The 14849-nt window shown below is 44.8% G+C and overlaps 1 protein-coding gene across 2 annotated transcripts in view; it reads right to left on the bottom strand.

Moving 5' to 3' along the window:
* PIK3C3 (phosphatidylinositol 3-kinase catalytic subunit type 3) overlaps nucleotides 1–14849 on the bottom strand; it is a 682135-nt gene that overhangs the window by 535234 nt on the left and 132052 nt on the right. The window contains exon 5 of one of the 2 annotated variants that reach the window (XM_086960326.1): nucleotides 1173–1199. The exons of the other annotated variant lie outside the window; for it this stretch is intronic. Within the exon in view, the coding sequence (XP_086816452.1) occupies nucleotides 1173–1199 (27 nt within the window). The remainder of the gene's footprint in view (nucleotides 1–1172; nucleotides 1200–14849) is intronic. 2 annotated transcript variants of the gene reach the window in all.

The following is a 14849-nucleotide window of genomic DNA, read 5'->3' as shown; positions in this document are numbered from 1 at the left end:
AGGCTGAGGAGTAAGGCTGTTATTTGTATTCATGAGATTTTGTCTCCATCTGCCAGGCTCTGAAACTGTGGAAGTTTTGTAGCAATGGAGCATTGTTCTTTGGTGCAGTGGAGTAGACTTAGTCTGCTGGAACAGGAACCCACGATGTCAGTGCACTACCAATACCAAGACATTGAAATGTAAGTAGTGAAAATTCCAAAATTGGGGTCTACGGAGACCCGTGAGCAAGCTGCACAGACTAAAGTCATAGGATTAAAGTATTCAGATGAGTGGCTTGGTCGGCTCGAAGTAACCATTTCTGGGCATAGTTAAAGAATCCTCTGAGAAAATGCCACTTTTTTGCATGGCCACACACATATTTTGCGGATTGATGCTGCAGGTTTTTTAACTATGTGGACTGACTCCTAAAACCTGGCAAAATTGGCATAATCCCCAACTGGCATATTCAACTTTCCAGTAAGGCCACAGTATACGGTGAAAGAAAACACATCAGTGACAGAGAAAGTTAAATGTAACCTTTGCACTGCTGCACACACTGTGCCCTTTACTATGCTGACAATGAAAACGTGGATTCAGCAATTGGCAATTTCGGTGATGGGAACCTGGACACAATCCCATGGGTTAAAAAATTATTTTTTATCTGATAGGTAGATGTACGCTCCGGAGTTCTAACTCGACTGTCACCGCATGCCATGGGTTTGACAAAAGGGATACTGGAAAATATTACTAAGATTTGACGGTATGTTTCCTACTGCTTGGTCCTAAAATATGAAACATTAAATGAATGCGACAAGATTTATAAAACCATAAACCAATAACAGCCAAACAAGCCTACCTGGAATTAAACAGGAACAATGTCAATGAGAAGCCATACATTCCCATCAGCAGGGTTAATATATAATGGCAGGACAAAAAAACACACACTATAAACATGCTATCAACTATTGCACAGTGCTGTGTTAGTACTGCAAATCATTCAAACAGTTAATGGGGATAGATTTATAAAATGCAATCATTAGGCAAGTTAATCTTTGTCAAACTAAGAGCTCTGCAATTTCTTTTCAAGTATATCTAGGGATAGAGGTCCAGCTCACACCTGGATCTTTTGCGGTAAAGATCATGCGCACTGTCAACAAGGAGAGTTATCAGGCCTTTATTTTACTCTTACTTACTTCCTCCAAATGTTCCTTGTTTGGTTCCTATATTTAAAGAGAGTAGGTTAACTTAGTAAGATACACTTTTACAAATATAATGAATGTAGTCTATTATATGTTTGAGTATGACCGAGCTATCAAAGAAAGACACCATCTTGTGGCGTCAATAGGTGTTAGAATTTTAAAAAGTGTACAAAGGCAACAAACAAACATAATTCCTCACACAACTAGTATGCCTTCAAGCAATGCATACTTCTCAGTTTGCTTCAAGAGCTGGGCAGGATCCATTAGCATAGCCAATGGTCACAAAAGGAAAAAAGGTGTGTTTTAATATTAGAAGCACCTAGGGATAGAAGCAGATAAATCCCCATGAGCATGATTTTATCTTACATCAGGGTCATCTCATCATTGTCCTCTTTACTTATTTCAGAGAAAGGCCTTCACATCATTAGGAGGCTAGACCGGAGCCTAACAGGGGCGAGGCTAAACTGACCCTCACCACTGCGTGAGGCATCCACAAAGGACTATCCAAAGGCATGTGGGGAGTGCTAACGATTTTTATGGGTTTGGATTTTTGTACATCATGAACACTGTGAAGTATGCAGTTACATAAATGATTTTACATGTACATACCAATATAAAGTGATTGCATTTGAAACGAATTCCCTGTAATGTGTACAAGGGTCTTTTTCTAATGTACATTGACTAAGCCATATTTTTGTGCAAAACACCATTCTTTCCAGGATAGAAGTAATTTCTGTTACTCACTCTGTGATTTTCTCCCCTTGCACACATAAGCTCCGCAGGGCACAGACAAGCAACACTATTGAGGTATTCCCCACAGATGTTGTTCTATTCATGATGAACCTTCCCCAGTTCAGATGTAACTTGCAACATGTTTCAATTTTCTCTGCAGATTCCCCAAGGTAAATCTATTCATATAATGTGCTAATGATCATATATCTTGTTCTGTTCGACCTTCTCTGGTTGGCATTAGCATAGAGGGTGCTGAATAAATTAATCATGCAGTGAGTTAGTGGTCAGGTGTTAAGGCAATATGATGTTTTGGGTAGCCGTCTAGTGGTCTGGCGGACACGCTAGATTTGTATTTAAGGCGGTGAAGCAGTTGGGTCAGCCTTGGACAAGGCAACTATCATTACGCTAAGCGCTCAGGCATCGTGCGCTTCAATTCCTGCTGAACTCTCGTCATACTCAGCAATTTTAACTTAAATCCGTTTTGCTGCATTTGGTTTATTTTTAATCTAGACTTTTCTCGTGCTTTTAATTCACCTATTCCCTGCATACCTGCACTGTAATAGGTCACGCACACCACGGCTTCAGCGGGTCCCCAGCGTTGGGTACCGGATACTTGGCGCTATCTTGGGGGTAGGAAGGGACGTCTGGCGGGCGCCATTTTGGGTAGCGGTCTGGTAGTCAGGCGGACACGCAAAATTTGTATTTAAGGCGGTGAAGCAGGTGGGTCAGCCTTGGACAAGGCAACTATCATTACGCTAAGCGCTCAGGCATCGTGCGCTTCAATTTCTGCTGAACTCGCGTCATACTCGGCAATTTTAAATTTAACCCCGTTTTGCTGCATTTGGTTTATTTTCAATTTAGACTTTTCCCCTGCTTTTAATTCACCTATTCCACGCATACCTGCACTGTAATAGGTCACGCACACCGTGGCTTCAGCGGGTCCCCAGCGTTGTGTACCGGATACTTGGCCCCATCTTGGGGGTAGGAAGGGACGTCGGGCGGGCGCAATTTTGGGTAGCGGTCTAGTGGTCAGGCGGACACGCTAGATTTGTATTTAAGGCGGTGAAGCAGGTGGGTCAGCCTTGGACAAGGCAACTATCATTACGCTAAGCGCTCAGGCATCGTGCGCTTCAATTCCTGCTGAACTCGCATCATACTCGGCAATTTTAAATGTAATCCCGTTTTGCTGCATTTGGTTTATTTTTAATTTAGACTTTTCCCCTGCTTTTAATTCACCTATTCCCCGCATACCTACACTGTAATAGGTCACGCACACCGCGGCTTCAGCGGGTCCCCAGCGTTGTGTACCGGATACTTGGCGCCATCTTGGGGGTAGGAAGGGACGTCTGGCGGGCGCCATTTTGGGTAGCGGTCTAGTGGTTAGGCGGACACGCTAGATTTGTATTTAAGGCGGTGAAGCAGGTGGGTCAGCCTTGGACAAGGCAACTATCATTACGCTAAGCGCTCAGGCATCGTGCGCTTCAATTCCTGCTGAACTCGCGTCATACTCTGCAATTTTAAATGTAACCCCGTTTTGCTGCATTTGGTTTATTTTTAATTTAGACTTTTCCCCTGCTTTTAATTCACCTATTCCCCGCATACCTACACTGTAATAGGTCACGCACAACGCGGCTTCAGCGGGTCCCCAGCGTTGTGTACCGGATACTTGGCGCCATCTTGGGGGTAGGAAGGGATGTCTGGCGGGCGCCATTTTGGGTAGCGGTCTAGTGGTCAGGCGGACACGCTAGATTTGTATTTAAGGCGGTGAAGCAGGTGGGTCAGCCTTGGACAAGGCAACTATCATTACGCTAAGCGCTCAGGCATCGTGCGCTTCAATTCCTGCTGAACTCGCGTCATACTCTGCAATTTTAAATTTAACCCCGTTTTGCTGCATTTGGTTTATTTTTAATTTAGACTTTTCCCCTGCTTTTAATTCACCTATTTCCCGCATACCTGCACTGTAATAGGTCACGCACACCTCGGCTTCAGCGGGTCCCCAGCGTTGTGTACCGGATACTTGGCGCCATCTTAAAGGTAGGAAGGGACGTCTGGTGGACGCCATTTTGGGTAGCGGTCTAGTGGTCAGGTGGACACGCTAGCCCTCTTCTTAAACCAGTAATGCAAGCGCGCAGCGTATGCGCGCAGCGGGCGCACCGTACTTGCGCCGGAGTCACGCCAGAGTCCAGCCCATCTGCGCCCGTCCGCGCTAAGGACGGGCTAGGGGACGGGCTAGGGGACGGGTCAGGCGGGAAGGAATATGAACGTGGTGGTGCTAGTCATGTAAGTTTTACTTACTCATACTAGGACTTAACCGCCCTCAGACCTTTACGTTTACCCTGTCATTTCACTTGCCCTCCAGATGCTTTTCTGGACTCCCCTCGCTGCTGTTGCTATTTTAGGAACTGTACGTCAACAACAGTGCATACCCCTAATCTGTGCCCCCCCACTAAACTACTCCCTACTCCCACTTCACGAGTGAAAACGGTTTCCTCATTAATGCTAGGTCGCTGGTGAAGAACAATATTGCTTTTAGTGATTTTGTGTCTGTTAGAAAGCCTACCTGGGTTTTTATTACAGAAACTTGGGCCTCTGATTCCTCTGGGCCTGAACTGGTGAACGCCATACCCGATGGTTATGCGCTAGCCAGGATGGACTGAGTGGGACGCAGAGGAGGAGGGTTGGGCATCCTATATAAGGTATCCCACACCTGTCCTATTAATACCCTATCCGCTCCCTCGGATACTTTTCAGGCCTTACATTTTTCAATAACCTCTCCCCTCTCTGCCTCATTTATGGGCATATTAATTTATAGACCTCCAGGGCCCAGATCTGATTTCAGCCAGACTCCTCTGAACATCATAGAACCTTATTTTGGCTGTTCTCATTTGACGGTTTTGGGAGATCTGAATTTTCATCTTGAAAACCCAGATTCTAGGGAATCCCTCTCCCTCTTGGAATTGCTGGCCGCTTGTGGTCTTCGGCAGCTGGTCAATAGCCCCACTCATCGGGCGGGACACACTCTGGATGAGGTGTTCTCAAATGACCATAGGCTAACGACAGACTTGCCTATTCCGATGGTTTGGTCTGATCACTTAGCTGTCCCCATGGAAAATCGGGTTCCTCCTGCCGCTATCAAGTTGAGTGGTCCTAGTAAACAAGAACCCAAGCGGAATTATAGGAAGATCTCGAACGAAACTCTTGCTCCTCTAATTTCCAATACCGAAATTACCGCAGCGAAGGATGTTAGTACGGCGGCGCTTGAATTCACCAGTTCCATCGCCACGGCAGTGGATCTCCTGGCCCCTGTTTCATTTCGCTATCCTGCCAGGAAGAGACCTTCGGCCCCCTGGTTTTCAGAGTCTCTCAGACTTTTTAGGCAGGGCTGTAGGAAGCAGGAAAGGCTTTGGCGGGCGAGTTGGGATAATCGAGAGAGGGAGAAGCACAAATTGCTTCTTAAGGGGTACAAAGCAGAGATAATCAAAGAAAAGCAGGCCTATTTTTCTAACATAACTGCCTCTCTTACTTCTCCCAGGGAACTCTTCAAAATTGTAGATTCCCTGTGTACCCTGCAAATTCCCGATCCCCATGTTGGCTCTCAAGAGCTATGTGACAAGATTTCCCAATTCTTCTATTCCAATATAGCCGACATTTACTCAGCCCTTGGACTGCAAAGGGCATCGCTGCCCTCTCTTCTCCCTTCGGTTATATCTCCTAGAGGATCTGGAACAACGGACCCTGCGATGAGTTTGTCTAATTTTCCGCCTCTTACCCTTCAGCAACTGGATTTGCTTTTAAGTAAGACCAGGTCGGGATCCCCATTGGATCCATGCCCTCTTAAAGTTCTTAAAGACTGTAGGGAAGTCCTATTGCCCCCTCTCCTGGACATTATGAATCGGGCGATGTTGGAGGTTATTTTTCCATCTTCTTGGAAGAGTGCTGTGGTTAAGCCTCTCCTAAAAAGGCAACCTTAGACCCTGAAACTCTCAAGAATTTCCGCCCCATTTCTTTGCTCCCGGCACCAGCAAAGATGCTGGAGGCTCATCTAAATCAGCTTCTGGCGGCTTTCTTGGACACTTCGGGTCTTTTGGATCAGTCCCAACATGGCTTTCGGAGGTGTCACAGCACAGAGTCTGCTCTCACGGTAGTGCTAAACAACATCCGCATTGAGGTCGACCAGGGCCATACCACTCTTCTGGTTCTGCTCTACCTTACAGCCGCCTTGGATACCCTATCTCCCTCTATTTTAACATCTCGTCTTAGGGAGATAGGGGTTGAAGGCTCGGCATTGAGTCTCCTGGCCTCCTTCCTTGATCAGAGGGAACAGAAGGTCAAATTGGGAGAGTACTTATCTCTGTCCACTCCTGTGCAATGTGGGGTTCCACAGGGGTCGGCTTTAAGCCCGACCCTCTTCAATATCTATGTGGCCCCACTTGCCAGGTTAGTAAGATTTTATGGGATGGAGGTGGTTTCATACGCTGATGACACCCAGATCATGGTGTCCCTCTCCCACTCGGTCAGTATCTCCGCTCTCAGCTTCAGGAATTGCATGGAGGCAGTTTCCCAGTGGATGATTCTCAATTCACTGAAGCTGAACGGAGAGAAAACTGAGGTCCTTGTTTTCGGCGAAAATAAGGACATTTGGTCAACTGAATGGTGGCCACCATCTCTCGGAGTCTGCCATACACCTACAGACTCTGCTCGCAACCTGGGAGTGATGATTGACCCCTCTATTTCCATGACACAGCAGGTAAATAGGACGGTTGCAACCTGCTGGGGTATTATTAAGATCCTTAGGAAAATTAGACACTACCTATCCCTGCAAGCTCGCAAACTGATTGTGGTTGCACTGGTCACCTCGCGGCTCGACTATTGCAATGCTCTCTATGCCGGCATAAATAAGGGCCTCGTGCAACGCCTGCAAACTGTCCAGAATGCGGCGGCTAAATTTGTGCTCGATGTTCCTAGGCTCTCATCCGCTACAGCTGCTAGGAAGAGCCTGCACTGGCTCCCGATTCAGGCCAGGACCCTTTGCCTGACTGATGGGGTGAAGGCTCTGCTGGTTCCTTATGCTCCTTGCAGAAACCTCCGCTCATCCAGTAAGAACTTGCTGTCAGTTCCCCGTTTTCAAAGAGCTAAATGGGGAGGAAGGGCTTTTTCGTCTCTGGCCCCTAAATTGTGGAACACCCTTCCCCCTGAAATCAAAACTCAACACTAAGTCCTGACATTCAGGAAGGCATTAAAGACATGGCTCTTTGCCAAGGCATACCCGTAATCTGGTTCCCGGTCCTTATGATTTTCTTTGCTAGGCGCCTTGATACCCATTGGGCTTAGTTGCGCAATATAAGACTGCTTTTATTTATTATTATTTTATTATGTTTATTTGTCAGGTGCTCTGAATTGCTGAAGAAATTGTCCATTCAGTCACACCATAGTCAATCTGCAAAAAAGTTTGATTTAATATGCAAGAATAATGTATAAATAAACCTTGATTTTGGAGGAAAGGGAAGACTTTCCTGAAGAGTTGGATGGTTTGGTTATCGTATTCTGCAGAATTCAAGATCTCGAGATATTGTGGTTTACCTGTCTGCATGAGGTAGTGTGTTTTGCGAGGTGTCACATGCATACAGATAGGGTTTTCTCCCTTCTAGGAGATTGTCTAATCTGGGTTAGTGTCTTTATTCCTAAATGCACAAAAGTAGGAGCATTAGCCAGGGTAGACTGCTGCTGGACGGTAGTCTGCCTAAAGTGGATTGCGGTTTAAACATGTGTCCCGAAAGGTGCTGCTCTTGTTTTCTATCATTCATGAGATTTGTCTTATTCTGTCATACTGATTTCTTCCTATTTAGGATTGTAGTGTAGTTCCTATATTTCCCAATAGGCTCTGCGCAATGGAATAATATATCCTATAGATTTGATGTAGGACTGAGGTCTACTAGGTCTCTATTGAATATACTAAACTTAATTGTGTGTGTGCCACTAGAAACTATCTCTAATACACAAGAAGGAATTCGTTTCTGACAACCGCATAAACATGACAACTTTATTTCCCAAGAATAAGAAATATCTCTCTCAGTCGTGGAAACAATAGATAAGTATTTCACTCAGTCAACCGTGCATGCTTAGTTTCTACAGAGTTGCAGAGAAATAGAGAGACGGGCGTTTTCAATAAAAAGGGTTTATTGAACAGCCTTCTTTCTCATGCAAGATAAGTGAACTGCTACAATCGTTATGTAGACTGCAAAGTATAATGCGTACAGCGAGAATAGTATTATAAAATAATACTGTAAGAGCATTGTATGGTTTCTAAGCCATATAAAAATGCATACATAAATAACTGACTAAAACACTCAACTGGTGCTTCTAAAATACGCCTACCCCAATGCACCTAACCTAAGCTAAGTCTAGTAAGAGTGAAAAAGTAAGTATTGTGTAGCATAGGTTTAGTTGTTTTTGCCAAGAATCTACCAAAGGTTTCTCTAGGTTCTAATCAGCTCCATACCTTAGGTAGAATGAAGGAGGTCTGGTATCTCTGTCTCGGGACTCGATTTCCCATCAAACCACAAGGGGAGGTTGGAAACACGGGAGCTGGATTCTCAGTAGGAGAAGGGCAGCCTCTTGATCAGAGCGTCAGCTGGAGTCGGCTTCCTTTCGGCACTTGCTGTAGCGAGCTGCGTCAGGCAAGTAGATAGTCGAGCTGCTCCGAACAACCGTAGTTTGCTATAGCAAGTGAAGGCATATTTATACCTTGAAGGTGTTTAGGAATGCCATAGTTTGACGTAAAGTTGGGCATAAGAATGTCATAATGAACTCCTTGGGAATAGTTGTTCATTGTAAAACTAACTTCGTTCTTGGAGAAATCAATATTCAAGCAAGGGGAAGTCGCTGACTGCTTAAGCCGATTTTCCAAGAAATCGTTGTGACGTTTGGTACGGGTGGAAGTAGCCATGCCTGTATTTGAGTAGCATGGGCTATGCCTAAATAAGGGCTTGATTTCTATGCCTATATTAGGGAAATGTGAATTGTACCTATAGAAGGGTATGAATTGGGAAAATTCACTCGGAGCTTAAAACGCCACACAACAAGATAAGAAGACAGGGTGTATTTTGTTTTATTTAATGTAAATTCATTGAGGAAGTATTTGCAATTGGTTTGCTCATTCATGGAAAAGTCACGCTGTGAGTGGTTAGTCAGCCAGAGAGCCACACTGAGATTGGTGAGATCTCACCACAGAGATGCACTGTCATTGGTTTGACAGAACCACACTGTGATAGGGTGACTTTTGGCAAAATAGCATGGGGGCTGGTTGTTGTTCTGTTCTGTGTGACTTTTGGACCGTTTGAGAAAAAATATAGGGTGCTGTGTTGAAAAAACCCACAGTGTCTATTGTACCTTCTACTGAGGGCCGGAAATTACCTGCTGAAGGAGCGCCTGTATATGAACTGATTAAGGACATTGGGTTCTATTACGGTACCTGGATTACTGAATGGCATGAATATACTGCTTCAGACAAGGACTTGCAATTTTCTTTAGAGGATACTTTCAATATTAGAAACCTTGATTTCCTGAGACAAACCATGAATGACAGGAAGCAGTTACCGAGACCTACTTAGTTTGAGGAGTTGAATAACTGGGACCATATGGCTACAGTAAAGGAGAAGATTCAGATGAGGATATAGTTTCTAAAATGATCTTCTGAATTCTAGAACCCTGCCATATACAGATGGGGAACATAGACACGGGCCCTGTCCAGCCAATAAGTTAAGTACTTTTGGAGTTATGGATTTTACAACAAAAGAGTAAAATACACAAATAACGTTTTTTGACGTATGATCATCTAACGCAATAATGTTATCCTATGGGAGGAAAGATATATTCTGCAAACACATACTTGTAGTGGAAATTCGGGGATGCCCTTTTGGAACTTAAGATACTAGGTAGCCAAGGTCCAAAGAATTACCAGCACTTATAATTTACCTGTCCTAGTATGTCTGGATGCAGAGGTGCTGCATAGGTTGGTAGCCATGCGCACTACCCCATAGAAAGCAATGGGCACCTGAAAAGAAAGGCTGCAAGGGGGGACTTGGAGACCATTCTGACAGAACCCAAAGGCGGGGCACGGCTTGTGAGGATGTTTAGAACGAGGGGTGCAGTCAGTTGTCACAAACCCAGCCTGTGGGGCTGGGTACAGAGGTGTTTGGCCGGCTGGCAACTTGCGTTGAAGGCTCTTACGATTCTCAGTTTGATCTGTAGAGGGAAGGAAAACAAGACAGCAGGGCCACTTTCAGTTTGACCCTCATCGGTCCTAAAGTCCCTCGTCGTGCAGGTCAGCTCTGATGGCAGTGGTGTCCAGGCAGACACTAACAAGCATTGGCTGCTGCAAGTGCTCCGGTACACATGGCATTGGTGCAGGGGGACACCCGGAGGGTCTAGCTTCTCGTCGAAACTTGGTAGAGATGGGGAATGACCTCCTACTGCCACTACGTTTTCCTCCTGACAGGCTGCTACCTCAGTGGGACCAATGGCCAACAACACAGTGTACCGGACAAGTAAGGTTGGGACCTGCAGAGGCAGGGGAATGACAATTCCATCCCAAAGGAGCTGCCAGATGGTTGGTAAAGTGCTTAACAGTCCTCCAGGTGTTTGGGAAAATGCACAGGTTTTGGACGAGTTGGGTTTTGCAATTGTTGAGGTACCAACAGCCAGGCAGGGTTGACTGCTCTTCTTTGTCCTTCGTCTGTTCCCAGGTAGACAAATCTATCTGTCTGGCATCAGGGAGGGCTTAAATTAAATACTCAATTTGGGGGCGCTCTGGGGAGTATAGATTTGCCAGTGGCCTATCTACCACTAGGGTGACTACACCCCTCTATATGCACTACATATGGGAAGTGGGCAAAGCCCTGATCCAGAATTCTTTACTTTCACCAAAATCAAGATGGTGAAACCCATTTTTGGCAGACCACTTCAGGTAGCCCACCTTCGGGGTGTGATTAGCCTGTATGTGAAACACGCCTCCTGAATATAGAAATTCTCCTCTGGAATGATGCCAAATGGGCCTCAGGGCAGGGGTGGCTTTCCCAGATCTGAGGGGAAGCCGGGGTATCAATTTCAATGCATTAGAGGCTTTGAAGCCTCTGGCCTTGTGATGGTAATCTGCTAGACATCCTTCAGGAGGCGGTGTGATCACTTATGCCCGGCAGGCCCTGTTCTTGGCCACTAGGAGGGCGGTCTCTGACCTGTTGGAGTCAGAAACTCGCTGTGGTGGCAGGCTGGACAATTTTAGTCAGCCAACACACTAAGTGACTAGAGGGATTCAGAGAGCACCTCTAAGGTGCCTTCTGTGTGTATGTCTTCATAAATACGATACTGGCATCAGTATGGATTTATTAAAACAGGATGTTTAATACCAACCATCAATTATTTTCAGTGACGCCATAATGTAGCTGGTTATCTCGTAACAACCAGAGCCCAGTACAAACCTTTAAGATGGCTTCCTGAGTACTGGAAATGTCTAGTAATGGAACTAGACATTACAGGGGCGCATCAACTCATGTAGTTGTGCACTCACATGTGCTATAATGCACACTGCCTTGGGGATCAATGACTTGCTGTAGGGGTCACTTACATATAGGACATGCAGTGTACTTTGGCAATGTCCACAGGGAGTGGGTAATGTCATGTTTTCGTAATGGCTTGCACCATTTCACGCATCCTGCAATGGTAGTATGCATGCAGCTTGTGGGTGGGTCCCTTTGGGTGGCACAATACATGCTGCAGCTCTTAGGACCCTCTTTTGTACCCATGCACTGAGTACCAGGGATAACACTTACCAGGGACTTTCAAGGTTGCTAAAGTCCTTGCCAACTAGGTTACAAGTAAGCATTTGTCTTGTTTTAGGGAAAGAGCACTGGCACCTAGTTGGCAGGGACCCAGTGTGCTACCAATCAACAACATCAGTACCAGTGAGCAAAAAGTGGGAGTGATCATGTCAAAAATGGCACTTTCCAACAGATGCACAATGGGATTGTTTACAGTGGAGCAAACAGGAACCGCTGCAAAAGTATGTGGGTTTGCCCCTGGGAGCGTTTACTCCATTGGTGAGGGAAGATCCAGTTATCAACGAGCTGGTGCTAACCATAAATGTGGCACCCCAAGGCACCTTCATCAGAACACTTCCTGGATTTATAGAGGACGTATTGCACCTGCTATTTGAGACTGAAGTGCTGGACATGTTTCCTCGTGTACCCAGGACAAAGCAGTGCCTTCCAGCAGTCAGTTGGCTGACCTCTTCTGTGGCTAGAGGGACACCTTGAACTGGCAGATTATTTTTAACCCAGAAGTGCCAAGCTGACCAGTAGCAACTGAGCCTGAACTGGACCCTACTGGGGGACTCTACTGGAGTGATTCTTGCCCCACATATGCTGCTCCTAAGGACCTGGGCCCCTTGGATGTGTCTAACTGGACTTTCAACATCTCACCAAAGTTGAAACTTAGAAACACCTGTGATTGGACCAGGGCTAATTACAGAAACCAATCAGCACAAAGCGCAACTTCGCTGAGCTGAAGAAGCAAGCAAGATTCTCCTGCTTGGACCTGCTACGCAGCAGCAAATCTGTGTCTGTGGGCTCTCGGCTAGAAGGTATCCAACCTCATGGACCTCATCGTTGGACACAGCCTCCAACCTTGTCCCACTGAAGAACTCTGAGTTCAAAAAGAGAGACCAAGTCTGAATATAGAACTCTTGACAAGGGTGCCAAAAGTATCCAACCCAGGCGAGGGTCTCTCTGGGCACGAAACTTGAATTTCTCCCGCACTGAGCTATTCCAGCAAATACGACTGCCTGACCACGCCCAATGCCCATCCGACTTCAAGACCACCTCCTCAAATACAGCCATCTGTCTTTCCCCGGTGGAGGATTTTCACTTCCATTTCAGAGACTTCATCTGAAGGTAAAAGATCCGACCGAGATGACCCTGGTCGCTGTATTCGGCCCACGCTCCATCAAAGTCTGCCTGAGTTTTTGCCTAGGTGCAGGTCTACAGCGACTAGACTACATTGACGCTCAGTGCTTTTTGAAGCTATTTTTCTTTAAATCTTCTAAAATTAGTATTCCTTGTTTCCCTTATTAGATTTTCGTTGTTTTTGTGTTATTTTCTTTATTATGATTTTAATTGTTTTTTTTTTTTACTTTCTGACTGTTTAGATACTTCCAATTGCTTTATTCACTTTCTTAAGTTTATTTGCTCTGTGCCACAGCTACCAGGGGTGAGCTTAAGTTTAAATTACTGAAACGTTTGACTGGACCCAAACGGTTGATGGGACTTCAATGCACCTAAATTAATCATTTGTTTTCTTACAGGTATCTACCCGGAGCACAACTACAAATATAAGTAGTTTTAAATATGGTTCTGGGATCATTGCATGGTTAATATCACTAACGACACTCCAAAAATTGTCAGACGTTCTTCATCTGCAAAGTACATGCTTTCTTAAGGATCTAAAGAAAAACCTATTACAAAGATATTCTCGTTTAAACACGCTTCAAGCATCAATGTTAGATATTAAGGGAGTTTCATCATGTATACTATTTTCACATTTTGAGATAATGTATCCAGAATTAAAATATATTAAACAAAAAGGTATTTTCTATTTGCTAACACTGAGACAATGAATCAAAGTGGTGCAATTGGAAAGCCAACATCCAGGTGATGGACAGCATCCTCCTCATCACCAATAGTGACGAACCCTATGTTCTCTAGCTCATGGACTGCTGTAAATAATTCAATAATGCCAAACACCAATTCCTAGTTAACATCTTCACTACACATATGGGCTTGGAGTATGCTGTCCTCAAATAGTTCTCTGACGGATGGAACATGTTTTTTCAAATGAAACCATCAAGAGAAGAACATGTCTCAGTGGCCAGTAGGGAACCACAAGAGTCCATTCTAGCACCCGCCATCTTCAATTTCTAAATACGACTTTATACATCTTCTTTGTTGTTGAAAACATCACAAATGCAGATGAGAAACCTACAGCCTCTCTATCAGCCAGGCATGGATGATATAGACCTGGAGGAGGACAATGCTGAAAACAGAGATCGCACTGATCTGCAGTGATAGCAAACAAGCTGATGTATCTGAATAGCTCACCGCAGTGAACCTGAAGAATTCATCCCTTAACACCACAACATCGCCAGTTGCCTTGACTTCGACAATGTCCGCTTCAAGACCATATACACAGGAGGTGTTGCACCAGTTCCAATTTGTCTGCAAAGTCGAAGGATACTTCACGGAGAATAACTTCAGAACTTATGTCCAAATAGCAAAAACCACCCTGCTTGCCAGCTTCTATGACGTCTACTCTATGCAGCAGAATGACCAATCCAGGGCCTGAAAAAGTATGCACGAATCATCTTTAGAAACCAGAAACTATATTGGAGAAAAAAACCTTCGAGCCTAAATCAACTTCAAGATCTTTGGCATCATATTTGAGTTTGTCACATCCAACACACAATGCTACCTATCAGACACAGACACGTCTATCATACCACCAGACTTCAATCAAAAAATGCATGAAGAAAAAGACCAGAAGACTGATCGTCTCTTAATATGCAACAATGATCATACACTCCATCCAAATAGGGATCTGACAAACACTTCTTCTCTCCAAGAAACAAGTCATCTGCAAGCAACCACTTAAACTGTTTACCCCGTATGAATGTCAATGAAAGGAACCCACTCAAATGGAAGCAAACTTTATTCTCTCTCTCTTTGTAGGACATCACCACTTTCATGGTCACCAGTCTATTGTTTTAAAGTTAGGTTAACACTATATAAAAATCAAACATACAAAGATAAACTCCTATAAGTCAGGTTTTCTCATCAGAAGAATGATACACAAAAGTTAATAATGATAAGGTGTCTTTGAGAACAGCATTAC

This window comes from Lissotriton vulgaris, chromosome 3_1 (genome assembly GCF_964263255.1).
Source record: "Lissotriton vulgaris chromosome 3_1, aLisVul1.2, whole genome shotgun sequence".
Taxonomy (NCBI): domain Eukaryota; kingdom Metazoa; phylum Chordata; class Amphibia; order Caudata; family Salamandridae; genus Lissotriton; species Lissotriton vulgaris.
This window is presented reverse-complemented; position numbering and strand designations above follow the sequence as displayed.